Source organism: Caretta caretta, chromosome 2 (assembly GCF_965140235.1).
Source record: "Caretta caretta isolate rCarCar2 chromosome 2, rCarCar1.hap1, whole genome shotgun sequence".
NCBI lineage: Eukaryota > Metazoa > Chordata > Testudines > Cheloniidae > Caretta > Caretta caretta.
Window position 1 is genome coordinate 2,270,099 of NC_134207.1, and position 25,033 is coordinate 2,295,131.

Below are 25,033 nucleotides of genomic sequence, written 5' to 3' on the forward strand. Positions count from 1 at the left end.
TCTTCTTGTTGCCAACATACCTGAAGAAACCCTTCTTGTTACTCTTGACATCTCTGGCTAGCTGAAGCTCCAGGTGTGATTTGGCCCTCCTGATAACATTCCTACATGCCCGAGCAATATTTTTATACTCTTCCCTGGTCATATGTCCAACCTTCCACTTCTTGTAAGCTTCTTTTTTATGTTTAAGATCCGCTAAGATTTCACCATTAAGCCAAGCTGGTTGCCTGCCATATTTACTATTCTTTTGACTCATTGGGATGGTTTGTCCCTGTAACCTCAACAGGGATTCCTTGAAATACAGCCAGCTCTCCTGGACTCCTTTCCCCTTCAAGTTAGTCCCCCAGGGGATCCTGGCCATCCGTTCCCTGAGGGAGTCGAAGTCTGCTTTCCTGAAGTCCAGGGTCCATATTGTGCTGCTTACCTTTCTTCCCTGTGTCAGGATTCTGAACTCAACCAACTCATGGTCACTGCCTCCCAGATTCCCATCCACTTTTGCTTCCCCCACTAATTCTACCCGGTTTGTGAGCAGCAGGTCAAGAAAAGCGCCCCCCCTAGTTGGCTCCTCTAGCACTTGCGCCAGGAAATTGTCCCCTACGCTTTCCAAAAACTTCCTGGATTGTCTATGCACCGCTGTATTGCTCTCCCAGCAGATATCAGGAAAATTAGTCACCCATGAGAATCAGGGCATGCGATCCAGTAGCTTCCGTGAGCTGCCGGAAGAAAGCCTCATCTACCTCATCCCCCTGGTCCGGTGGTCTATAGCAGACTCCCACCACTACATCACTCTTGTTGCACACACTTCTAAACTTAATCCAGAGACACTCAGGTTTTTCTGCAGTTTCGTACCGGAGCTCTGAGCAGTCATACTGCTCCCTTACATACAGTGCAACTCCCCCACCTTTTCTGCCCTGCCTGTCCTTCCTGAACAGTTTATAACCATCCATGACAGTACTCCAGTCATGTGAGTTATCCCACCAAGTCTCTGTTATTCCAATCACGTCATAGTTCTTTGACATCACCAGGACCTCCAGTTCTCCCTGCTTGTTTCCAAGGCTTTGTGCATTTGTATATAAGCACTTGAGAGAACCTGTTGATCGCCCCTCATTCCCAGTATGAGGCAGGAGCCCTCCCCTCACAGACATTCCTGCCTGTGCTTCCTCCCGGTATCCCGCTTTCCCACTTACCTCAGGGCTTTGGTCTCCTTCCCCCGGTGAACCTAGTTCACTCTCAACCCCTCCCAGCTTGGTATTGCCCGCAGACTTTTTAATAAGTGTACTCTCTGTGCCATGATCTAAATCATTGATGAAGATATTGGACACAACCGGGCCCAGAGCTGATCCCAGAGGGACCCCACTTGTATACCCTCCCTTAGTAACTCCTGACCTGTTCCACTTGCCCTGCTATGCTGCATACCAAGGACATGCCATTCATTAACACCCATGTGTTTCCTCTCTCCTGGTCAGACTGTGGTGCCCTTTTATAACCTCGGGGTGCTGGTTGCACTGTTCTCCCCCCGGTGTTCAGACTCCCTTGCCAGCATTCGCCTGTGTGCTGTGGACTGTGCCTACTATCTGCTCTACATACAGCTATGTTATGAAGGTAAATGAATGGGATGGGGAGGGAGAGCGGTGTCGCTACCTAGGACTGTCTGCACCAGCTAGTACCAAAGGAGCCCTCTTCCCTGTTGCCTGGCAGACAGTGGGGAGGGAAATCCCCCTTTCGCAGTCGCTGCCTGGTACCAGGGAACTAGATGCTGATGCTTGGAAACTAGATGCTGATGCTTTCTTCTGAGTGGGATGTGGGACGTGCTCAGAAAAGGAAAGGAATAGCCCTCTTCCCTCTTGAAGACATTGAATATCTGACCTGTAAGCTTTAGGTTTCAAATGTCCTAATAATCACTTCAATATCCTCTGTGCTGCGATGAGCGGGGTTAGGCCCAGAGCTTGCAGGGGAGGGTGGGGATCCCTTTCCACACACAATTGTCCCAAATCAGGATGAAACACCAAAAATATGAAATGTTTCCTCTGAGATTTAAAGAGCTTCTGTTCCGGGAGAACCACAGTGGAATTTTTCAGCTTCCCACCTTCCCTGTGCCCCTCCCCCCTGGAAGTGAAATTGACAAGAGCCTCCCAGGCTGGTGCTCAGCCTGACCCCACAGCTCCAGGTAGCAGCGAGGCAGACAGTCCTCGCTTCCTGCCTCTCCACCTCCTGGAGCTAGCCCACAGGTCAAGAGTGAAATTGACAAGAGCCTTCCAGATGGGGAGCCAGGAAGTAGTCATTTTGATAACACACACACACACACACACACACACACACACACACACAGTGGAAAATTGATTTATTTTTCACAAAACTGAAATTTTCTTGCAGAAAATCTTTTTGGGGAAAAATGCATTTTATTTTTTTGGTCAACTCTATGGACGTTTCTTGGTGGTGCTGTACGAACAGAAGTAGTACAACTGGGCCCTGGTCTGTGACTGGAGCTGTCTGACGCTGTGCAGCACAAATAAAGCAATAGCCGTGATCCTGGAGTTGAGGAGAAAATTCTCTGTCCAGGAGAGGGCGCTCCTCCACTGGGAAGGAGTTCGTGGAGCTGTGGGATGCTGCAGAGGAAAAGCAGGCTGTATATGACATAAGGGGTTTCTGTTTTTCCCCCTCTTTTTTGGTTAGCAAACATGACTCGACCACAGAGCTGGGAGTTCAGACTCTGGGTTTAGTCCTGGCTTGCAGGGGGCTTTTTGGAGTGAGTCACTTCAGCTTTATCTTCCCCACCTGAAAGGGGGGCTCTAAGGTGCCAATTCCCGGGGGAGGGCAGGCAGCCAAGAGGCGTAATGATCCTATTGGGGGACCTCCGACCACTTCGGAGGTGCTGTGTTGGTGCCAGGTATAAAGCATGTGGTGAAGTCACGGCTGAGGAGCAGTTCTGCTAAGTCTGCTGCTGCTTGTCTCGCATGTAGGATTCGCCCATGATTATAGAGATGAGATGGTTGAGAGGCTGAAAGACCTGAAGAAAGGCCTGGAAGACCCTGACTTCACCATTCTCTTCAATACATGCTACAACATTGCCATGGTAAGGCTGAGAGCCCTGCGCCTGTCACTGAATCCTGGTCTCTTCAGGGTAAATGTCGCGTTCTGGGGCTGGAGCCCACGAAGGCTCCAGTCCCCTTGTCTGTGCCCTGAAATCTGCTCTTCCCACCTGTGGGCTATTGGCGGCTCATGTTGGATTTGGATGACAGAGAGGGGGCTGCTCGGAGCCTGGAGCACTCGGTGACAGAAGTGCTCTGAACACCGGTGTCCAGAACTGCCAGGCCATGGCATGTGAGGGGCTTTGCTTTTGAACCCTGTGACTGCCTTTGGGCACCTGTTCTATAAACTGCAAATCCAGAGCTCCGAACAGGAGTGCCTGTCCGTGTGTCCTGTACACTCTTGTGTCAGTGGACCGGGGGACCTGGCTTCTGTCCCAAAGTGCGCTAACCAGCTTGGTCCAAGTGAATTTTTACCCCCTAAGGAGAAGGGTTCTTATCCTGGAAATGGTGCCCTACCTCTCATTGTGGGAGTTCATAGGAGACACCCACAGGGGAGAGTGGGAACACCTGGCTTCTTTCAAGCCTGCCCCCTTGAGCTCCTTCCCCTCATTCCAAACTCCTTAGACTTCACCTCTGTGTGAATAAGCAAAATACCTGGGCTCAGGTAAGTATCCCAACCTGCCTAAGGGGAGCTGACTGCTCCTTGTGGCTGGTGGTGTGACCTGGCCCTAGACGCTGGCTGAGGGGGGGTGAAGCTATTGATGTGGAAATAGCAGATGTCCTGATCTGGCGGCTGAGGGTGTAACCAGAAGCCTTTCCAGTTGCCGAGCTGTACCCTGGAGTGCCCCAGGAAGCTGTGGGAGAGCACAGTGGGCCGAGGATGGTCCATCAGCAAGCTGTCACTCCTGGGTTAGCCACTGAGGTGTCTAGATTTTGGGAGTCCCTCCCTGCCCACTTCCTCGTCTGTGCAGTGGTACAATGTTCTTGCCTTCCTGCATGGGGGTTGTGGGCATAAGGACTGATCATGCCCTCTCCGCCAGTAGGATCCGATGTGCTCGTAGGCCCAGCTGACCCTGGCCAGGTACGTTTGCTAGGGAGAGCAGACCTGCTGCAGGGTCAGTCTCTGCACTTGGCGGTTAGAACATACACGTCTGGGCCCGTGGGAGCCGCCCTCCTGGTGAGGGGGGTGGGCAGCCGGAGCAGGGCCAATCGCTCGCCTGTCTCCTGTCCCTGCCCCTCTGACTCCAGTACTAACCTGACCCTACCCCCAAAGAAACGGGTCCACACCTGAGACTAAATGTATACAATGGGCCGGGGGTCTGCCTCCTACCCAAATGGTAACGGGACTGGACCACTGGCCTGGAGCTCCCAGCCTGTCTTGTGTGCCCCCCAGTGAGCACATCTGTTCTCACAAAGGGTCAGCAGCCTGCACTGCCTGCTGGGAAGTAGCAGGAAAATGGTAGCTGTCCTGCAGTGCCCCAGAGCTGTCCGTGCCATGGGGATCCTGAAGAGGGTCCTGATGTGCTGTCATGGGAGTGACCATCAACCCGTCGCTGTGGCCGCTTTTGATAGCGGCCATGAACATAGGAGCAGGGGAGTTGTGAGCTCTCGGGGTCCTTGTACCTGGCCTGGGAGCACAGGTGCCCGTTGCGGGGTGGAGGAGCTGCCCCAGCGGGTGAGGTGAACAGAACTCTCCGGCAGTGTGAGCACTGAAGTGTCTGGATTCTGCTGGGGCCACATCTCTCCCAGTAGCATGGCTGCCACACCCCCTCACCAGCCCCATGGCACATGTCAGGTTCTTGGTGCCACATCTGAGTGTGGAGTGGACAGTTCTAAATGCCCAGTTTTGCCTCAGTTTCCCTTTGTGAAGTGACCAGTTCTAATGGAATGAAAGCTCTGGACACTGGCGTCCTTGGCTTAGTCACAGGGCAGCTAACTCCAGAGCAGAAGTAGTGTCCATGCTGCCCAGTGCAGTCCCCGCTCCTTTCGAAGAGCAAGCAGCTCGTGAGGGTCAGCCCGAAGCTACTCCGAGATTGCACCTCTGGCTGTCTCAAAGTTCGTCTAAGCTAGAATGTCAGCTCCTTGGCTGGGGAACTGCGCCTCCTTTTCTCAGTCTCACCCCCTAGAGCATAGCGAGGGTGGCACTAGCCCCACAGGTCACACGGTGGTTGGGCCAGACTTGATTTTTAAAGAACACGGAGGTCCCCGTGGCAAAGGCCTGGAGCAGTGAGCCTGTTGTCTCAGCCGGACAGCTGTAATCCATGGCACACCCAGGTGTTCCTTTGGGGTCTTTTCTCTGTCGGTAGGGAACCAGGCCCGCAGTGGGAGGTTGGGGCTACTGTCTTTCAGCTGGGGTGGGGTGGTAATCAAACCAGGGGCCTGAGCCTTTCCAGTCTCTCTCTATTCTGAGACCCTTTCTATGGCATGTGACCGACTGTATTCTGGCCAAATTCCAACTCTTGCGTTCTGCCTCCTTGTACAGTAGCCAGGCGTAAGGCTTTTTATTCCGACTGTGAGTTGTGCAGCACTGCTGTGTTAGTTGCTGTGTCTCGCCCCAGGTGTGTCTGCATTTCAGTGACCTTCAAGTGCGTTGGGTTAAAGGTGCTCTAATCCCCAGCATGTTAGATTTAACATCTCTTCCTCCCTTCTCCCTTGCTAGGTGATTGGGAAGCGCCTCCCACCTGACCAGCTGATGAACCTTCTGCTCACGATGTTTGAAGGGCTGGCAGATCCTGATCAGAACTGCTCTCGAGCTGCTGCTGTCATGATCAACGCCCTCCTGAAGGAGCGTGGAGGGGTGTTACTGGAAAAGGTAAAGCCCTAGGTTCTCTCCTGGCCTTTGTTTTCCCTCGGTTACCTTTGGATTCCAGGGCAAAAGGAGACCTCCTTTAGAGAGCTGGCTCTTGGATTCTGCTATGCCATGCTCTCCCCTGCTGCCGGGTCTGAGCAGGGCATTGGTCCCTACCAGTACTAGCAGCCCCCACTCTGGGGAAGGGCTTGGTGTCTGGGTGCTACTGCCAGATGAAGGGTGCAGTCAGGTTATGGAATATGCTCTGCAGGGCAGGAACTTGGCACGTTTGTGCACCGGCTGAGGGGAAATGGGGCAGGTTCTGAGCTAGGTGACACGCCATGGTCCTGCCCTGAAGAGCTCTGGCTGTAAATATGGTGGCAGCAGGACAAGGCCGCAAAGAACTTTGGGCAGAGGAATGTCTGTGCCTCTGCCCCATCAGTGCTGCTCTTTAGTCAGTGGGCATCACTCAGCATCCTCGTCCTGCTCCCCAGCCTGGCCGAGCGACTCTGGAACAGGAGCTGCAGCCCTGGAACTGGAGTCACCTGCTGGCGGGTGTGGGGAAGCTGCCACCTGCCAGGCCTGCTCCCTGGGTTTATCAGCCATTCTGGCCTCTGGTGCTTTACTGGGGCTCCCTGTGAGATCCTTGGGGGCCTTGCCAGGCAGGAGGGCTGGAAGCCCAGGGGGGTGAGAGGTTCTGGATGTGAGGCTTCTTTCATCTGATTCCTCTACCTTCTTGGCCAAGCTTTTTTCCCCCTTTTCCCCCTCTTGGAAAAAGCAGTTCTCCCTCTGCACTCCTTGGGCTGTTCTCTCCCTGTTAGCCTCTATCCTGCTTGGGGCTGCTCCAGCTTACGTGCTTCATCTCTTGGTCAGAGCTGTCCAGCCCAGCGTCTGAAATCCAAACTGGTGCGAAGCCTCTGAGTCCAGGGCCAAACCTGAGCACCGCTTGGGACAGAGCACCCTGCCGCTCTGCACTTCCTGTCTGGAGTATGCTGCCAGGCCTGCTCTGTGCGTGACCGCCCTGTTTGACTGCATTGTGCGGCTCGCTCCCACCATTCGGCCTGCAGGCTTCTTTCCAGGAGCTGGGCCTATGACTGGGTCAATGTGATTAGCATACGTAGCTGGCAGCCTGTCTGTGGCACTGGGCTCTATGCAGAGGGCGTGGTACAGGGGCTGAGCTTTCATCCTGTCCCTCTGGGAGCTGCTCAGGGCCTGGGGGTGCTTGGAGGGCTGGGGAGTCGTGTTCATGGGCTTCAGATGCAGCCCCCTCCATCCTTCTACCCAGAGAATTGCTGCTGGATGCAGCAAAGGAAAAGCAGGGCTGGGGGGCTCGTATGGAGTGGACTGCTGGCTAACGTTTGTTTTTGTTGCCTCTCCCCTTCCTCGGGACCCCAGAGGGCTAAGGGCCCTGCCCCAGATCACTGCCGGCCCCCAGCACCATAGATGTACCATAGACTGTAGCTTAGCCAGCTAATACGACCTCCTCTGCTGGCAGCCTGCCTGGAGGGCCCCATGCCCTGCCACCCTGGGTCTGAGCAGCGTGCCGGGAACCCATCCCGGCTCCTCTCTACACGTCTTCTGTCTCTCGTCCTCCAGGTGCCCGTGATCATGGCTCTGATTCACAGCAAGCTGCAGGAGGTGGATGAGGAGCACTTAAGGAAGGCAGCTCAGCAGACGGTTTACATCCTGGCCTCCCAGCATAAGACAGCGGTTGTGTCCAGCCTGCTGGGCAGCTCCCTGCCCTTTGACAGGTACTCGGCTCGCGCCATTGCCTTGGCTGGTGCGCTGCATGCTCTCGCTCTCCTTCTCGGAGGAGCTGGGCTTCGGAGAAGCTTTCACTTAAGCTGCAGCTAATCTTCTGGCTCCTGCCCCTGGTAATCGGACCCTGCTGGAATGCCCTTCCTGTGCTCGGGGATCAGCACGTCCACTTGTCGGGAGAGCTGCCTTTAAAAAGGGCCTGGAATTGCTTAGTGCGGTAGCCTGCATTAGTGAGTCTGTTATGGCTTAGGCCACCCACCCGGAGTCATCCAGCCCTGGCCGTGGGGTTGCCCTCACACCTCTATTGCACGTGTCCCCCTCCCTGCATGTGACCCCCACTGTGACCCTGCTGGAGCAGGGGTGCTAGAGGCATAGGAATTAAGGGAATGGGGAAAGCAAAGGCCCCACCAGCTGATCATGGCCTGAGGAAGGGGAAAACCCCGTAATGCACCTTGCCATCCTTAGGGTGTCATGCAGAGGGAGTGTTTCATCCAACTGCAGCTGGGTGGCCCCCAGCCCCTCCTTTTGGAGGGGAGTGCGCAGCGGGAGCTACTGGGTTGCCCGGAGGCTTCATCTGATGTCAATCCTGAACATCCCTCTTCTCTTCTCATGGCTCTGTCCTACCCCCCATGTCACAGACCAATTCCCTCCATCCATGGGGATCTTCACAGGCTTGTCTCCTGCCTCTCCTCTGGCGGGATTCTGGATGTCCTAGCTAGGCTGCAAGTGCGGCTACAGAGCCAGCCAGAAAGCCCCAGGATGGTAGGTAGCCCTTTCACTCTATTTCTGGACTGCAGGCCAGGAGAGGAGACCCATGTCTGTCCCCAAGTTGGGAGCTGTGCAGCATCGTGCCAGGACACTCGCAGGCTTGCTGCTGCTCAAAGCTAGGAGCCAGTACCAAACTAACGGGGGCAGCTTGGGTACAAAACTAACCCTCCTGTTTGTCAAAACCTAGTCACACCTGTGCTATGTGGAAGGCGCTGGCCACGGAGCCAACCCTCACGCCGCAGATCTTGGAGCTGCTCCTGGACAAGGTGAATCGGGATGTGCCATACAAAGAGAACAAATCCTTCCTGTTGGGGGGCACCTATGAGCGCATCGCAACTCCCCTCCCTTTTGCTGTAAGTATCCTGCCACTCCCATGCCTTGCCACCCTTCCCCCGGCACAAAGGGGCCCTACTTTGTTAGCCGGGCTCCTAGCCCCCAGGGAAGATGGCATTCCAGACCCCCACCCCCACCTGGCCTGCTTTGTTCATTTCCTCAGCTCAGGTGTTTGGGCCAGGCCTGGACTCTGGAAATAACGCATCACTGTATAATGCCTATTAGAGCTAATCCACGGGCTCATAAAAAACCTCTCAGGTGTTCATCCTCTAGGGAGATCACTTTGCGTTTTATCCTGTCAAAAACCTAATCCCTGCTTGGCAGCTTTTTAAGGAGTAAAGCAGCTGTGACAATTTCCTCCTCCTCCTCCTCCGAACCAAGTGCAGATGGTACAGAATCCGTCATGCTGAAAGCAAACACTCCTTCCCTCCCCACCTCCCCTCTTTACAGCCCTGTGTATTCTGGGCCATGTAATTACAGCTCTTTAAATCAGCCGGAGCAGGGCTCTGCAAGCTGTGTGTGTGATGTGCACACACTCTTCCTGCCTGAAAACTCCAGCTATGAGATCTCCTGTGCTCTCCCTGCCAGGTGCCGATCTCAGACCCAGATTTAGAAACATGCAAGTTTCAAATCCAACTGTTCTAATGGTGGCTTTTCTGCTCTGTTTCCAGCTCTGACTACAGCAAAGCCATGTCTGGGCTGCTGAACAATGGGCTGGTTGCTGGGGTCTTGTTGGCCTCTGAACTGGAGGAGGGGATTCGCAGCTCTCCTTGCTGTAGTTGATAACCTATCGAATATCGTTAACAGGTCTTAGTGGGGAGTAGATGATTTCTCTCTTCCGCCCCGGCCCTTCCTAATCCTCTTTCTTCTCAGGCCACATGTGCTCTGCATGAGATCATGTCTGCTCCAGAGTCTGGGGCAGCCGTGCTGGGGCTCTACCCGCACTTGTTTGTGGCTCTCCTGTTGCGAGTCAGCTGCACCGTGGGTGTCCAGCTACCAAAGAACCTGCAGTCCAAGGAGAGGAAGAGCGCCAGCCGGAGCCAAGGGACCAGAAACCTGGACCCCTGCAGGTAAAGAGCAGAGGGTGCTGGGGGCTTGGAGGCAGCTGGTTTTACCTGCCTTGTGGAACGGATCTTTGTTGTTCACAAACACACATGCTGCCTGCGTGTAATCGGATGGCTGGCGAATCACAGGAAGCCCGTAGCCGGTTCTGGATGAAGGCCTGAGCTACAGGCTGTGGCTAGAGCTCGGCTTTCCACAGAACAGGATCAATCTCCAGCCACGCTTGTGCTTGTGACATTGTTCCCTATGTGCGGAGGTGGAGTGCGCCGTGCCCTGGCCTACTGCTACTTCCAGGGCATGGTGTCCCCGACCTAGCCCTGCAGCTCTTCCCCATGTCCTCCGGGCAGCCACCCCCTCTGCCAAACTGCCCGTATACGCGCGCGCCTTTTGGAAACGGGGCCCGGGGGAAACTGGGGTACAAACTGCTCTGTCTCCTGCAGACCCAAACGTTGGCACGTTTTAATCGCTGACTGACGCACTGGAATGGGGAGTCGTGTTCCCCATTTCCCCTCAGGGTGGGCTGCTGCAGAGGGGGCAGCGCAGCCCCCTCATGAGACGTTTTGTCCTGAGTGCTCTGGCTGCCAACCTGCAGGGAGGGGGTCAGGCTGGGAAAGTGGCCAAGTCCCTGGACTTCTGACTCTGTGATCTGCGTACGCTGTGGCAGAGCTCTGACCTGTCCCTTCTAGGTACCGTCCATCGCCTCCAGCACCCTCCCAGCACCCAGCCGCTGGTCCTCGGCTCTCTGTGACCGTGCTGGCAGACTGCTCTCCTGACTCTCTGGGCTTAGCCTGCCGATGACCATCCCCTCCTGCGTTACTGGGGAACGCCTGCTTTTGGCAGTACTCATGGCTCTGGTGCATGGAGGATATTCCAAGCTCTGTGTCTTCAGCCTTTCTAGTCTCCTCCGGTCACCAGACTACTCTTCTGCAGTGCCTTGGGCCAAAGGGCTTCTGTTGCCCTCACGAGGAAAGATGGATTTGTGGGTGGACGCTGACCTGGCTTCTGTTCCTGTCTGATCTTGTGCTGCCCTCCTGACTCCTCTGCCTCATTCCCTGCTCGTTCAGTGGGGCTGGGGGGGGGGGGGGGGGGGGGCCTTGGGTACGACTGGTGAGCACCACGGAAAAGCCGCTGCTCTCTCCGTGCGTACCCTGAACCTGCATGGCAGTGCTTTCGTGAAGATCACTGCATGGTAATGGCTGTCTTGCAAACTCCCTTTTCTAGGCCCGGTTTCCAAAAGCTGGTTGGTCATTGGGTGACCTACCACCCCATCAGCAGTCTGAAGAGGGCCGCCTCCAGGGACAGCAGCAATGGTCAGGTAGACCCACAAGCGTTGCCTCTTGTCTTACTGGGCATCCCCCAAAGCTTTTTCTTCCCTTGCCCTCAAGCACGTGATCCACTTACTCAGCAGTTCTCTCTCCCGTCTCTAGCCAAGGTTTGTATCCAGCGGCAATACGTAGATCCCTGCACAATCTGTAACTCCGCAGTTCCCAACTGAAAGGACTTAGTTGTATTTGCAGAGTAGGTTAGAGGCTGGCTTTGCAGAATAGTAACCCAGCCCCCAAGCTGTCGGTGCTGCTGGAGTACACACTTGTGTGCTGCTCTAGACAAAAGTCCTTGGAGCCGTTAGAGGTGCCCCCCTCAGGCAGCTAGTGGCCTGCGCATGCTCAGGTCTGATCTGCACACCCTTCTCCCACGGACAGGGCAGCTGGAGGCTGAATCTTTCTTTGGGCTTATGTTGTTCATGGGCCAGAAAATTATACCACTGTTGCAAACAGAAGAGACTTCTTTAAGGAGCTTTGTCCCTTGCCATTTAGTAAAGGGCAAGGATTATGCGTGCGGTTTGTGGGTGATTGTGTGCTTTTGCCTCACACCACTGGCTCAGGTGCTTTGACAGCAGGAGTTACAGGATATTAATCCACACTCTCCAGCTGTCCAAGAGGTGAGACTGGCCTGTCCAGACCCGTTCTCGCTAGTAGCATTAAGCCACCTCTTCAGGAAGTCTTGTGCCTAAATGAGTGACATGTTGAGTTGCTTCTGCTTGTGATATGTCTACTCCGACCTTGGTTCTTGATCATCTTGTGTGCACATCAGGATCGTTCATGTGTGACTGAGAGTCGGGCCCTTCATGCTCCAGTTCATCTGGATCCCTCCGTTCAGTCTGGTCATGGTTTGTGGCCCCTCTGAGTGAGTTAATTGTATGGCTAGTTCCCTTCAAGCTTGACTCAGATCCCTCCTCCACCAGATCTTCCCCAGTTCTTGCTCGGGTTCCACACCTTTGTCTCTCCTTCCGGGTTGCACAGTGACACTTTCTTTTATTGTCCGTGAAGCCGAAATGGGGCTACGTGCTAAGGTACTTTCTGACTGGCTCCCTGCAATGCTGGAGCTGCTTCCCATGTGGCTACTGATGAGTAGGTTGCTTGCAAGTGTCTTCTGTGCGCTGTGTTTATAAATGAAATATTCTGGCAGAGTTTGGGAAACTGGGGGAAAGCCTAATGCATTCGTGATCCTCAGGGCTCATCTGCACACGACAGCTATTTTGGAATAAGTTAGGACATGAATTTAAAGCAGAATTGCTATTCCAGAGCAATTGCACATGTGGACAAGTCCTGAACTTGGATTTCAGTGGGCAGAGTTCCTCATCTAACGTGATCAGTCCTGAGTTCTTTGTCAAATGTCTTGGTCAATAACAAATGTAGATCCAAGCATTGATTCCTCCTACAGGGCACCGAGTGTTTGATGGCTGGGAGAGAACACGTCTGAGGGAGGGCACCCTCTGCTAGGGTGATCTGTCAGAGAAGAGCCAGTCAGGTTGCGGTGTGTATGAGATGGCTCTTGCTGACTGGCAGGCAGGTTTCTGGGACTTTAGTGTCATGTGCCCCGAGGCCGCTCCTGAGCATATTAAACTTGCACCATTTTTGGCCGGATTGTGTGGCCTGGAAAATGCTTTATGGTTCTGCTCATCAGGGCTCTGCTGCCTCTGGCACCAATACGGCTTCCTTGGCACTGCCAATCTTGGCCTGGCGCTCTTACTCATCCACCAGCTTCCTGGATGGATTGTGACTTCCAGCAGGAAGCCCAGCATGCGGTGTGGGCTAGTCCATCTCCCCCCTCCCCCAGAACTGGAGGAGCAAACAGCAAATTCGGTGGGATGTGGCTGATGAGCACAGTGGCGCTGGCCACAGTCAAACCTGCTGAAGAGACTTGCTGGCTGATGCAGTGGCCTCAAACTCCCGTGACTGCTGGTATCCCCGCTGCCATGCGGTGTGTATGGGGCTGGCTCTACCTCCCAGCTGTCTGAGCATGTGTTGAGGGAGCCCAGCCCTGTGCCCTGCTGATCATGGGGCGGCTGGAAGCTGAGGGATGGTGTAACTTCACTGACTGCATCTACACCCAGCACATGTGCCTCACAGCAAAGCCTCATCAGTCCTGGCATTCCCGTTGGCTACTGGCCAGCTCCAGTCAGGACATGCTGCTGGCTTGTGTCTAGGGTTCGAGGGACACAAGCCATCTTTCTGATCTTACCTCTGGGGGTCGCAGGCAGGACGAAGGGCCAGCAGTGTTCAAAAAGGAGTTTGGGTAACTTCAGATTCTGTCCCTGCTCCCAAGTCACTCCTCTGGGTCTGGGCTCTTACAATGTCCCTTCCCTGTTGAGAGCTGTCCCCTCCCTTGTTGCCGTGTGAAAGACCTGCACAAGCACCATATGCTTTCAAACCCCTCTTCCCCCCCCAAGCAGGGGGATTCTGTAAACTCTCCTCTTCAGCACTGAGGGGCAAAACTTGGGGCCGATGTGATCTTGAAGAGGAGCCTGATTGGCTGTTCCCCAGGCAGATGCTGGACAATGCCCACGTTAGGTGGCACTGAACCAGGATTGCTGTGCCCAGCACCCTCACCTACTGGCATGAAGGAAACAAAACTCACGCTCTTCATTGCATCCCGAGCAGCGCTTCTTTCATTGCCTGGGGAGAGGAGACAGGCAGTTCTCTATTGGTACCAATAGATGGCGCTGGTTTGACTAGGATGCTGGAGGCTGCAGGTTTCAGCCGTGCCCACAAGCTGACCTTGAGGCTCTGACTGATGCACCCAGTGGCAGCAAAGCAAAGCTGTGTCCTGCTGCACCCTTAACACTCCTGGGGAGATCGCTGCTATGGGGCACCCGCCTTCAAAACCGCATGGGGAGCACGCCAGCGAACCAGGAAAACTAGGCGGTAAACGTGCATCTTCTTACCAAATTCCATGCCTTGGCAACCCCTCTTCAAGCCTTGCCTCCGTGATCCATTGCAGTCACTAGCGGTGGTGTCAGGCCCAGGGCGGCTACAGCAAAACGTGCAGAATCTGATTGGGGGGGGAAACCCTCCTTTGCCCTCGGACTGTAAGATTTGCATAGCTGCTGTGTGCTGGATCGTGTGTGTGAGGCACGTGCTGCACTTGATGTTTGGAGATTCCTGCCCCACTTTTACCAGGCAAGGGGAAGCTATGCCAGACTCCCCTTGGCCTGGGGGGGCGGTTTGCAGATTTTACTGTGGCTCTTTGTGGCCTCTTACTCGGGGAAATCCGACTTGCATGGGGAAGGCTGCATGGACCCAGAACTGGGACTTGTAGCCACTTTAGGGGATTCAAGCTCCATTCATCAGTTTGTGCTGTGACGATGGCAAGGAAAAGCTGTGCTCTGTCTGCTGGGGGTGGAGAGACAGAGTCTGAATTAGTGGCTGCCCATGACACACTTTAAAGTGATGCAAACTGCATCTGACGAAGCCTGATAGGCCCTGTGTTCAGCCTGGAAAGCTGCCACTAATTCCTCTGGTAGCTTTTCCAGCCCAAAGTTGTAATGAATGGAAACAGGTTGTTACGCTGGCTAGCAAAGCTGCTCTCTGATTAGTGTTTTATTTAGACCATATGTTAAAACAAAATTTAAAAGAAAATCTGCTCAAGTGGCTCAAGCTAAAGTTGAGCTTGCTCCACACGGCTGCTGTTTCCTCCTCCTGGCTGCGTCCTCCACTCTCCAGCCCAGCTCTGGGAGGGTTCTGTTCTCTGGGATCTGCTCGCAGGAGCCTTGACAGCCACCCTATTTGTGAACCCTGACCGAAATTCTCACCATTCCTTAAGTCACTTGCACTCTTTGTGGCTTTGGCCGTGTGCACCCAGAACTGTCTGTTCTCTCAAATCGCTCTTCCTCCTCCTTAATTACTTCTGGAAAAGATGCACAGTGAGAGATCTCAGCCAGACCCCAGACCACCATAACATGAGGAACACTTAAAGGAACTTGGAGCAATTGGTTGCCTCCCAGGGAGGGAGATGCAGGAGCCAGAAACTACAGATCTTCCTCCAAAAAACTGACTCTTGGAACAGTTGGGGCAAGAATCCAAATACAGTGGGACTGCTGCTGTCCTGTCTGAGAGTGCCACTGGCCACAGATTGGATCAAGCATTAAAATGCTTCCTCCCGAGTGCCTCCCTTTAGCAGTACGGGAACTGGCCTCTCTGATCCCTTGTCAGGCAGAGCAAAGGCCAGACCTGTTGGAGAGAATGTCAGGTTGCAAGAAGACCCAGTTCTGCTGAGTGGGAACTGGTTATTCTTCCCTGCAACATGCTGGCTGCAAAAGGGATAGGGAGTCCCTGAATTATCCTGAAGTCTTCAGAGCTGAAGGTGGAAGAGAGCAGATGGGTCACTATTGCATTGCAGCTCCCAGAGGGGGGGGCTCTCCAGGGTTCTCTCTGGTTCAGGTAGTTAGGAGTGGACTGTGAGGCACTCATACCTTCCCTGGGGGGGGTGCTATTCCAACTCTGTTAGCAAACGTTCCCAAAGAGCACCTAGCAGAATGGCATGGGGTGCAGTGGAGACTGAAGGCGAGTGGCGGGACTGGAAAGGGTTCCAATACAGGGTTAAGTAGGTCAATAGCAGGCATGTGACAAAAGCTCCCTGAAGACTGTCTTGAGTGTGGCCTTTGTGCTCAAGTGAAAAGGTGGCTTTTTCTGGGGATCTAGAGATTTGGCTACCAACAGGAAGAAACCCGACATAGGCAAGGCCAAGTGCTCTCTGGTCTCTGCTGAATTTTGCAGGTGTTACTCCAGAGCCACAGCAGTGCTGCAGGGCGGGAAGCTGCGGTGATATCGGTTGATCAAATGGCTACATTTGGGGAGGTGGGGGGAGGGTCTCTTACCAACCACATCCAGACTTGCCTGGCCCTTGACGCTGACAGCAGAACGTCCCAGTCCCTGGGGTTTGGTTCTGCTCTTACTGCATTGGGTGCAAACAGGGGAACTTTGGCTCTACATCTGAAGTCATTGCTGATTAATGCGGGGAAAATTGCTTTTGTCCCAGGTACAGGAAAAATGCAGAGATGTGAAATTCCAGGCTGCTCCCAGGAGCTGGTTGCAATATTCATAATTTCCTGTACACGTTTTGAATTCTAAGTCTTGCTGATATTTAAATGCCAAAGAGCTGGTCAAGGTGAATACGATAGCTTGGCAGGAAAAGGCCTTGGAGGAGATGGGCTTTTGTTGGGAAGCCAGGAAGTGGCTATAGGACACTGGAAAATGCAAATCTAGCAAACGACTGACTTTAACCAGCTGCCTTTCGAGGCTATTGATGTGGCTCACTGGCTTTGTGTCTTGCTTCAGTTTAACCATCCCTGTCACGGGATAGGGGGATTCTTGAGCTGAGACTCTTCTGTGCACAATTACCTGCCCTCTGCTTTCAGTAGGGCCAGCGAGCACCTTAATATCCATGGCTTGTCAAACTGGGCAGGGGCTGCATTCTTAACTGTTCATCTGAGGGGTCATGGCTTATGGCCTGCTCACAAAGTCTACGGTTTCCAGGACAGCTTCAGAACACGGTCTCCTTCGCCTAGTTCATCGGGCAGGCCTCCAGCAGGTCCTTGCCTGGGCTCCGTGGAATCCATTCCCTTGAGGTAGCTGCTGTGTGGGGACTGAGTTATTTGGAGACTGATGCAGAAAAACACACAATTGAACATACCAGGATCTCTCCTTGCTGTACCCTGATCAGAATGCTGTTAATTATACCGCAAGTCTGGCCACAGTGCAGCTGTTCGACTTCCTGCTAGTCCCCTCAAACCACAGCCCTCCCCATACCTCTTGTGATGCAGCCAGGAACATTTACTGGCCATCCAGGGTTACGCTATGGTGTGGCCAGCTCTTCCTGACTGGGTGCCCTCAGCTATAGAGTGCCATTCCTAAACACTCCTGTCTTCCTGACTGACCAGCAGGCTGTCCCCGCTGGGCACCATGAGGAACAAACCCCTCTCCCAGCTCATGCAGTACCTCTGATGTGCTGGTCAGATCTCGCCAGTCCCCAAGTCAGACTTACCAGCTGTCGGGACTTCCTCCCTGTGGGGCCTTTGATAACCAAAAACTGAGTGGGGAAAGCAGCTCCCTTGTTAACTGGATACACAGCCCCGCTGGGCTGGGCTGGGCTGGCAGCTTACAGAGAAGTGGATCTGGACTAACTTTTCATACCGCGCTAGGAAAAGGTGTATGAAAACATTTTTCTAAACAAAGAGGTCAGCACAGTCCCTAAAATGCAGCATTACATCTATATGCAAAATAGCTTCTGTAACTTGCTGCTGGAACCCTTGTATGGAATGGCCAGAAAGTTACTGTCCCACCACCCAAAGCCATGCATATCTTATTTATTTTTTTTATGCTAATTTCCTTGTGCACCAAGAAAATCACTACTTAAAGTCCCTGGGTTCTACTTGTCCCAGGCTGCTGCTTATGCTGAATGCAGCTGGAAAAGTTCAGAGGCTTCTGTAGATCAGCGTTCCAGCTCAGCAGAAAGGTTACAGGTCACCCTGACATCGGGATGGTGAGAGAGGGGTGCTCTTGGTATTACAGCCGGGTTCAGGACGCACTAGCTGCTGTGTTAACACACTGGGCAGATATTGCCTCTTCCAAAAGCAGTTCAGCATTTGGCATGACCGATGTCTGCAATAGCCAGTCTTAGCTACAAGTCTGAAGAACACTGACATGAAACACTTGGGATTCAGTACTGAGTGGAATGTACAGAACATGTAAATAAGGTGACTTTGTTCTCCTTATTCAACAGCTGCCCCTGGGAGCTGGGTGACTGGATACATTGCCCCAGTCAAAGGGCTTTGACATCCAAGTTGTGGATAGCTGGTGTACGCTTCTCCTGTGGATGTTGAAGTGGAGAGCTGTTCTGTGTATATATGAAGCTGGTATCCCAAGTAACCTAGCTTGCTAAATCACCTGCTCTCCCATTCTTCCACTTACAGCTAAAACCATTTTCAGCCATCGTGAAAGAGAAGGCATGGGAATTAGTTGCATATATTGTGCCGTTCATTTTCTGAAACTAATTTTCTGGAGGCTTCAGCTGCAAGGAGGCTGAAGCTGGTGCTGGATATGAGCAGTACCTGTATCTGGATGCAGTCATGTAGTACAGCGACAAAGAAGGGAACAGCTTGGGTCACCTTAAATTCAAGGGATCTCCTATCCCAAGATGGGTGTGGTCATTCGCTGCGTGAAGTATGTGGTGGTGTCCCGTGCGGTTCGATGTTGTCCGAGGTTGGTGGTGGTCTCCTGCCCAGCACCTACACATGCCAGACAAAGGGTCCCTTGACTCTACGTAGAGACTAATGCCTGATAGATCCATGATCTCAAATACAGGAGGTGGATTTGGAGTCTAAGGTCAGAAGGGACCATTAGATCATCATGTCTGACCCCGGTGAGCTCAGGCCACGACCCATGCACTAAACCCAGCCACAGAAATCGGACCCAACTGTTGCAGCCCCCCAGGAGACTAGACTGTTCCGTGCCCCAGGTAGAGAATAGGAGGCACTGGGGTGCCCCGGTGCTTGAGGCTCCTGCAATGGTAGGGAAACTATTAAATGGTCCTCTTGTAGGAGTGTGTGTGTGTGTGTGTCTCTTTTGAAAGATGCCAAAAAAATTGGAGAGGGTTCAGAGAAGAGCCACAAAAATTATGAAAGAATTAGAAGCCCTTCCCTAGAGTGATGGAGCTCCATCCATGCACCCGACCCAAGAGAAGGCTAAAGGCAGACTTGATCACTATGTAAGTACCGACATGAGGAGCAACTATTGACGATGGGCTCTTCGATCTAGCAGAGAGGACTACCAGGATCCAATGGCTGGAAGTAGAAGCTAGACCCATTCAGATTGGAAATGAGGCCTAGTGAGGGTAACGATTCCAATGGTTAATTTAACAGGGTGTGGTGGATTTGCCATCACTGATCATTTGTAAATGCAGGCCAACTGCTTTTTTCTGAAAGCTGCTGTAGGAGGTTATTGATGGCAGTTGTAAGGCTCTAAAGAGCATTTTACCCCCAGAATTCAGTCCCTAAAGTTAATGCAAACTAGTTCTGTAGGAAAAACATTTGTGATGGAAAAAGTAGAGAACGGCAGCGTTTGATGGGCCAGATTATACACGGGGTCCAAAATGGAGGCCAGGATTGCCAAATGAGGTAGGCTTGTGCCAGTAGCCAGTTAAAACATGCTTGACGGCCTGTTTGGGAAACTCCTGCCCATGGCAGATGTCCAGGATTGGTTTGGTTCTTGTTCCTAGCTACTCTTTTCTGATTGCTCAGAACCCTCTGCAGCTGATCCATGCCTCCCTGTGTTTGTGGGAGGACATGGCTAGTCCACTGGGGCATCTCCAAGAAGTGGGAAGCTGCAGGCAACAAGCCGCATGGTCTGTCCTGCACCCGTGGAGTGGAAACACTCTCTGGGTGAGGAAGGGCAACTTAGTGCAGAGCCGCTGCACCCCTTGTTTTTTAGTTAGTCTCCTTACTCACCCGTCCTAGGAGCACGCTCAGCAGCTGCCCCACGCGGGTGATCAAGAGTTTGCCTATAAAAGGGGATGCCTCAAAAAGAGGCTAACCCAGCAGCTGCCATTAGTTTAGTGCCGCGTGCATGCAGAGGTTTTTCCATGTATACAGCTCGTGTTATTAACGCACCCTGTGTGTGCGCTGGGGCGGAGAGAGCTAGATAAAAGGACACAAATAAAAACAAGGCTGAAGAAATATTTCTTTAGCAGTCGTGTATCCATTTTAATTTCCATGTGTACAATGGTTCATTCTATATTTTCCATCATTAGTCTGGATTCTGGACAATGCTGGAGAAAAGATTATATACTGTCCCGAAGGAGAGCCAGGATCTTTTGGGGTTTTTTGCAGTTACACAACTTTGCTGCAGAACATGGCGAGTGCATTTACAGCAGCAGAAGAGAACTTTCAGCGCTCACGAATTCTGCGCACACGCGGGTCTTTCTTCAGCCAGTCCCTCCAAACCTGCTGAGCCTCCGTCACCGCGGTTTAGGCTTTTTTTCATAGATTCATAGATATTTAGGTCAGAAGGGACCATTATGATCATCTAGTCTGACCTCCTGCACAACACAGGCCACAGAATTTCACCTACCACTCCTGCAAAAAACCTCTCACCTATGTCTGTGCTATTGAAGTCCTCAAATCATGGTTTAAAGACTTCAAGGAGCAGAGAATCCTCCAGCAAGTGACCCATGCCCCATACTACAGAGGAAGGCGAAAAACCTCCAGGGCCTCTTCCAATCTGCCCTGGAGGAAGATTCCTTCCCAACCCCAAATATGGCGATCAGCTAAACCCTGAGCATATGGGCAAGATTAATCAGCCAGATACTACAGAAAATTCTTTCCTGGGTAACTTGGATCCCACCCCATCTAATATCCCATCACAGGCCATTGGGCCTATATACCATGAATATTTAATTACCAAAACCATGTTATGCCATCATACCATCTCCTCCATAAACTTATCGAGTTTAATCTTAAAGCCAGATAAATCTTTTGCCCCCACTGCTTCCCTTGGAAGGCTATTCCAAAACTTCACTCCTCTGATGGTTAGAAACCTTCATCTAATTTCTAGTCTAAATTTCCTGGTGGCCAGTTTATATTCATTTGTTCTCCAGGCAAAGCGAATAGCATGAGCATGGCAGTCTTGGGTTAAAAGTCCCTGACCCTGAGCTGTTCTTTCTCCGGGATTTTGTTTTCTTTACATGTGTGGTAAACACAGTCCTCTTTCTTGTATAGAAGCCTAAGATTTAGTCATTACTAATATTTGTTTTGTTCTGACAGGATAATGTATGTTTCCCATATGTTGCTCTCTGCTTGCAACAAAATAATCCCTACCAATAAAATATTAATGCAAAAAAAAAGCCGCCTTATAGTAGCTCTGGACTTCTTCACTTTTCAGTCCGTTGTCTTGGATCACTTTAACGGCAAATGTCCTGGTGGAAATGGAGGTAGCCGTGAGTTATGGGTTTGTCTCACTCCAACTAAAGCCTTCACATAACTCATTCAGTCCTCAGGTACCCTCGCGCCTCTGAATAACCCCATGCGCCACTGTGCAGAATTCTCTAATGTACTGTGGTGTGCGTTGGCCAGCACTCCCCGTTGGCTGGCGCCCTTGTTCGCTGCACTACGAACAAGTTGCATGCAGGCTTCATAAAAGAACCTCTCTCTCTCTCTCTCGGTCCAGCTGTGCGGTGGAAGCCCTGAGAGCCATGCTGACCCAAGGGGGCAGTGACGAGGTGGTGAAGTCTGTGGAGAGTGCGGGAGGCTGGGAGCTGATGAAAAGCTCTGATAGGCACCATGATGGCATTATGCTGCTTGCAAGGTAAGAGGGGAGTTCTTCAGGCAGCCTGTCCCCCTGCAGCCTGGGATCAGCAGCAGAGTGCACGGGCTGGGTGAGATCTGCTGGAGTAGGGCAGCCCCCGGGAAATGGGGAGCGATGCAGGACAAAGGGGAAGCTGGGAAGGGCGCTGTGGCACAGCAGATCTCAGTGCTTCAGGACCTACGTCGCTCCTTTAGATCTGGAGCGAAATCACCCCCCCCGCCCCGGGTGGAGCTGGGCGCTAGGAGTGGCTGACTGGAGTGGACAGGCCTCAGCCCTTTCTCCGCAGACACCTACACGGTGAGGTATCGAAAACTGAGCCTCGGCCCGTCGCCTTCTCTCTGTACCCCGCCCCTCTCCAGCGTCCAGCAATAGGCGAATGGTCAGGTGGAGGCGGGGCGAAGGAAGGCTCCGGGCACAGGGCTATACCTTAGTTCAGCGTGTGCTGCACAGAGCCCCCCGGCGCCTGTTGACCAGGTGTGCAGCGGGCAGTTGGGACAAAGGGCAAATGCACTAAGGCAGCTGTGGCTGCAGAGCTCCCACTGGGGGCAATGGTGGAACGGTGTGTTCGGGCCAGGGCTTGGAAGCACTGGGCTCCAGGCTTGTGAAGCTACCCGCAGCTTCCCTGCTCCCAGTGACAGCTGGCTACCCTTGTGGGCAGCCTGGCAGCACCGGGCCAAGAGAAGGGAGGGCACTGCAGGCTGAGAGCACTGGGGTTCGCATGGCTAATGGATGCAGCACCAAAGAGCCGGGATGGGGTCTGTGGGAATATGAAGATCAAAGCTACTCATGACTGAAAGGCAAGGACAGGCGCTTGACCTGAATGCAGTGGAGGAGGGGAGCCAGTGGAGCAAGACTCTTGGCAGCTTGTTCCCTCTGGATTGGAGGGCAGAGGAGGCGGGTTCAGGGGACCCAGTCAAGGGCCAGCAGGAGAGAGTTCTGTGCTGACAGAGGACATGGGTCAGAGCTCAGATGTCTCCTGGGTTTGTATATGAGGGCTGGGAGACCTCCAGGCTGTAGGCTCTGGCCACCAGGAGCAAGGGCCGCCCAGGCTGAGGGTGGGAGGAGTCCCTGCACTGTAGGTGATTGGCCCTTGTTAGGAGGGTGTCCAAGGCTTGGACTGGAGCTCCTGAGCATGGGGGGAGGGGCAGTCAGTCAGGGAGGGGCTCTGCTGGGGGCCTCTTCTTGCCAAGACACATGTTCCAGCTGCCTGTCCTGTGTGTAAAGGGCTAGGCAGCCCTGAGCCGGGGTGTCCACGCAGCTCCTCGCGGCTGCAGGTGCTCACCTGGAGCTCAGACACATGGTCATGGAGGTTGGAGGGGGGTGGGGTATTGGTGTTACTCTCCCTTCGTTGTCAAAATAAAGCAAACTTCCTACCAAGCTTGATGTGGGCTAGGGAGAAGCAAGTGAAACTGTCCGGTGGCTCCTGGCACTTCAGCCTGAGCTTTGGAGGAGGCCAGGAGACCCCATGGCTGTAATCTCCCTGTCAGAACTGCCACTGTCAGGGTTCTGCGCCACCGAAGGTGGGATGTGCCGGCGTTTTGGCTGGGCCTCTGCCCAGGGCTGGCTCTGGTTGCCCAGGTCAGATATCCTGGATGGCTGCTTATACTGCCTAGAACTGGCTTTTCCAATGGGCTCAGACTGGCTACTGTGCCCTTAACGCTGGCCTCTGGAGAGCTAGGGGATTACTTTGATTCTTGTGCTACTGAGTTAAAAAGGCAAATGCCGCCAGCCAGCCTGCCCTGTATGCCGTGTAATGGGGTGTTCTCTTCCAGGGCAATGGCTAAACACGCTGGCCCCAAGCTCCCTTTGATTGTGAAGAATCTCTTCCCGATGCTCAACAGTGTGTATGACCGCCAGAGGATCACCACCACCGCCTTCTTCGCTGAGGTGAGCAGGGCCGGGGCGCCCCACTTGGCTCCTGGGCACCGGGGCGAGGGGTTAGCAGCAGAGCCCAGAGGCAGTGCTGAGTCCAGCAGGCTGGCGCTGCTGATCAGTCCCCTTCAGCTTCCCTGGCCCTCCGTTAAAGGGAATGGCATAGACGTGCTCCTAGGAGTCCAGCTCTTACCACATCGGGGCCAGGAGCCAGCAAGACATAACCTTACCCTTCCTTACATACCACCGTAAAGAATGAGGTGACTCAGGCCATTCCTGCTGCAAGGCCAGCCGACCGTAATACGCTCTTATAACACTGGGCTGCTGCCGTGGTCTATGTTCCCTAGAGCAGCGCGGCCTGCCATCCGCAGAGCTCCAGCCCTGCTTCTAACCACCTCGTAAATGCTCAGTGGTTCGAGCAGCCTGGGCTTCGGGCCCTGTTTTTATTTTCTGTGTGGCTGGGGGGGGCTGAGGGCCCTGCTCTTGGCTGCCGCCCCACAATCTGCTTCAGCTTTCGAGTGCGCTTGGCTCTCGGGCCTTGCAGGGTTTAAAATAGCAGTTTCTGCCTCGCCCTCGAGCTTGTGGGGAAGGAAGCAGCCGCCTGCGTCTCTCCCTCTCGGAAAGCTGATGAGGTGAGAGCTGCCGTCCCTTCCTTGCCAGGGGCTGACCTGACCAAGCGGCAGTCGGGAGGTGTGGGCTGGCCCCCAAGCAGCTGGGGCATGGCGTGTCGCTGGGCGTGGTAGAGCTGTGCTGCCAGACCTGCCTGGGCATCTGCGGCTGGCTCTCGCCCTTCCCTGTCCCTCTTGCAGTGCGAAGGCCTGGTCCCTCTCCCTCTCCAGACCCAGCAGTGCTAGGGGAGGGTTTATGGTGTTGCACCTCCTCCCCGAGCCCGCCGGGACAATGGAACAAGATCCAAGGTGTGCATGGTGGCCCTGGCCTCGCCTCTTCTCAAAGCCACAACCTTGCTTTGGGGCGCTCGGTCTCTGTTGGAGTCGGTCATGAGGACCAGTGCTCTGCCTGGATCTCCAACGCTCCACGGGTCTGACCCAGCAAAACGGCTGCCAAAGGCCCAAGGGAGCTAGTTCACCCTCCAAAAGTTCGCTTGCCTGGCCGGTATCCAGCCTGGGGATGAGTGGGGGAGGGGAACCCACCTAGACACCAACCCGGGGCTGGGTCCCAAATCTGCAGTGGCTTAATTGCCCCAGAGCAGTTTCAGGGCGTGGGGGAGATTCTGAAGTCGGCGGCCTTGCTGACCCAAGCTGCAGCTCGTACTAAGGCTTCCCCTGAGCCCTCAGGCCTCTCCTGCGTGTGCGATCGTGGTGCAGGGTGTAAAGGATGGACGCTTTCCCTGAGGCCCCTGCAAGCCTGGCCGAGAGTAGCACCTCTCCCTGGGCAGAGTGGTCTGCGGTCACTGGTGAGTGCAGCTCAAGCCAGAGATGCAGTCAGTGTCATCGTCCCGTCCGTCTCCCCACCCCCACCCCCGCAAGGCGGCTGCCTGGGATCTCCTTGGCCACCAGTTGTGATTGGGTCCATAGATCACCATACAAACCCCTGGGGACTCGGGTTCAAAGGTGTGTTAACCTCTCTGCTGATTCCCTGTTATGTTACCTGTGTCCTGAGCCCTGGCGTGACCACTGCGAGGATACAGTGTCCAGTTCTGATGTCCAGTTTTTTTCAGCATCCTTCTTCAGTTGTGGGGAGGGGTCAGAGAAGAGCCACCAGAATGAGTAAAGGGTTAGAAAACCTGCCGTACTGCAAGAGGCTCCAGGAGCTCGGTCTATTTAGCT

The 25,033-nt window shown here is 53.8% G+C and overlaps 1 protein-coding gene across 6 annotated transcripts in view; it reads left to right on the forward strand.

Moving 5' to 3' along the window:
- The window catches only part of MROH1 (maestro heat like repeat family member 1), a 112,622-nt gene that overhangs the window by 68,184 nt on the left and 19,405 nt on the right, over positions 1–25,033 (forward strand). For all 6 annotated transcript variants that reach the window (XM_075124862.1, XM_075124861.1, XM_075124863.1 and 3 more), the window contains 8 exons: positions 1,464–1,599; positions 2,958–3,070; positions 5,686–5,838; positions 7,411–7,565; positions 8,528–8,693; positions 9,547–9,743; positions 21,237–21,374; positions 23,147–23,261. In XM_075124862.1, the coding sequence (XP_074980963.1) occupies positions 1,464–1,599; positions 2,958–3,070; positions 5,686–5,838; positions 7,411–7,565; positions 8,528–8,693; positions 9,547–9,743; positions 21,237–21,374; positions 23,147–23,261 (1,173 nt within the window). The remainder of the gene's footprint in view (positions 1–1,463; positions 1,600–2,957; positions 3,071–5,685; positions 5,839–7,410; positions 7,566–8,527; positions 8,694–9,546; positions 9,744–21,236; positions 21,375–23,146; positions 23,262–25,033) is intronic.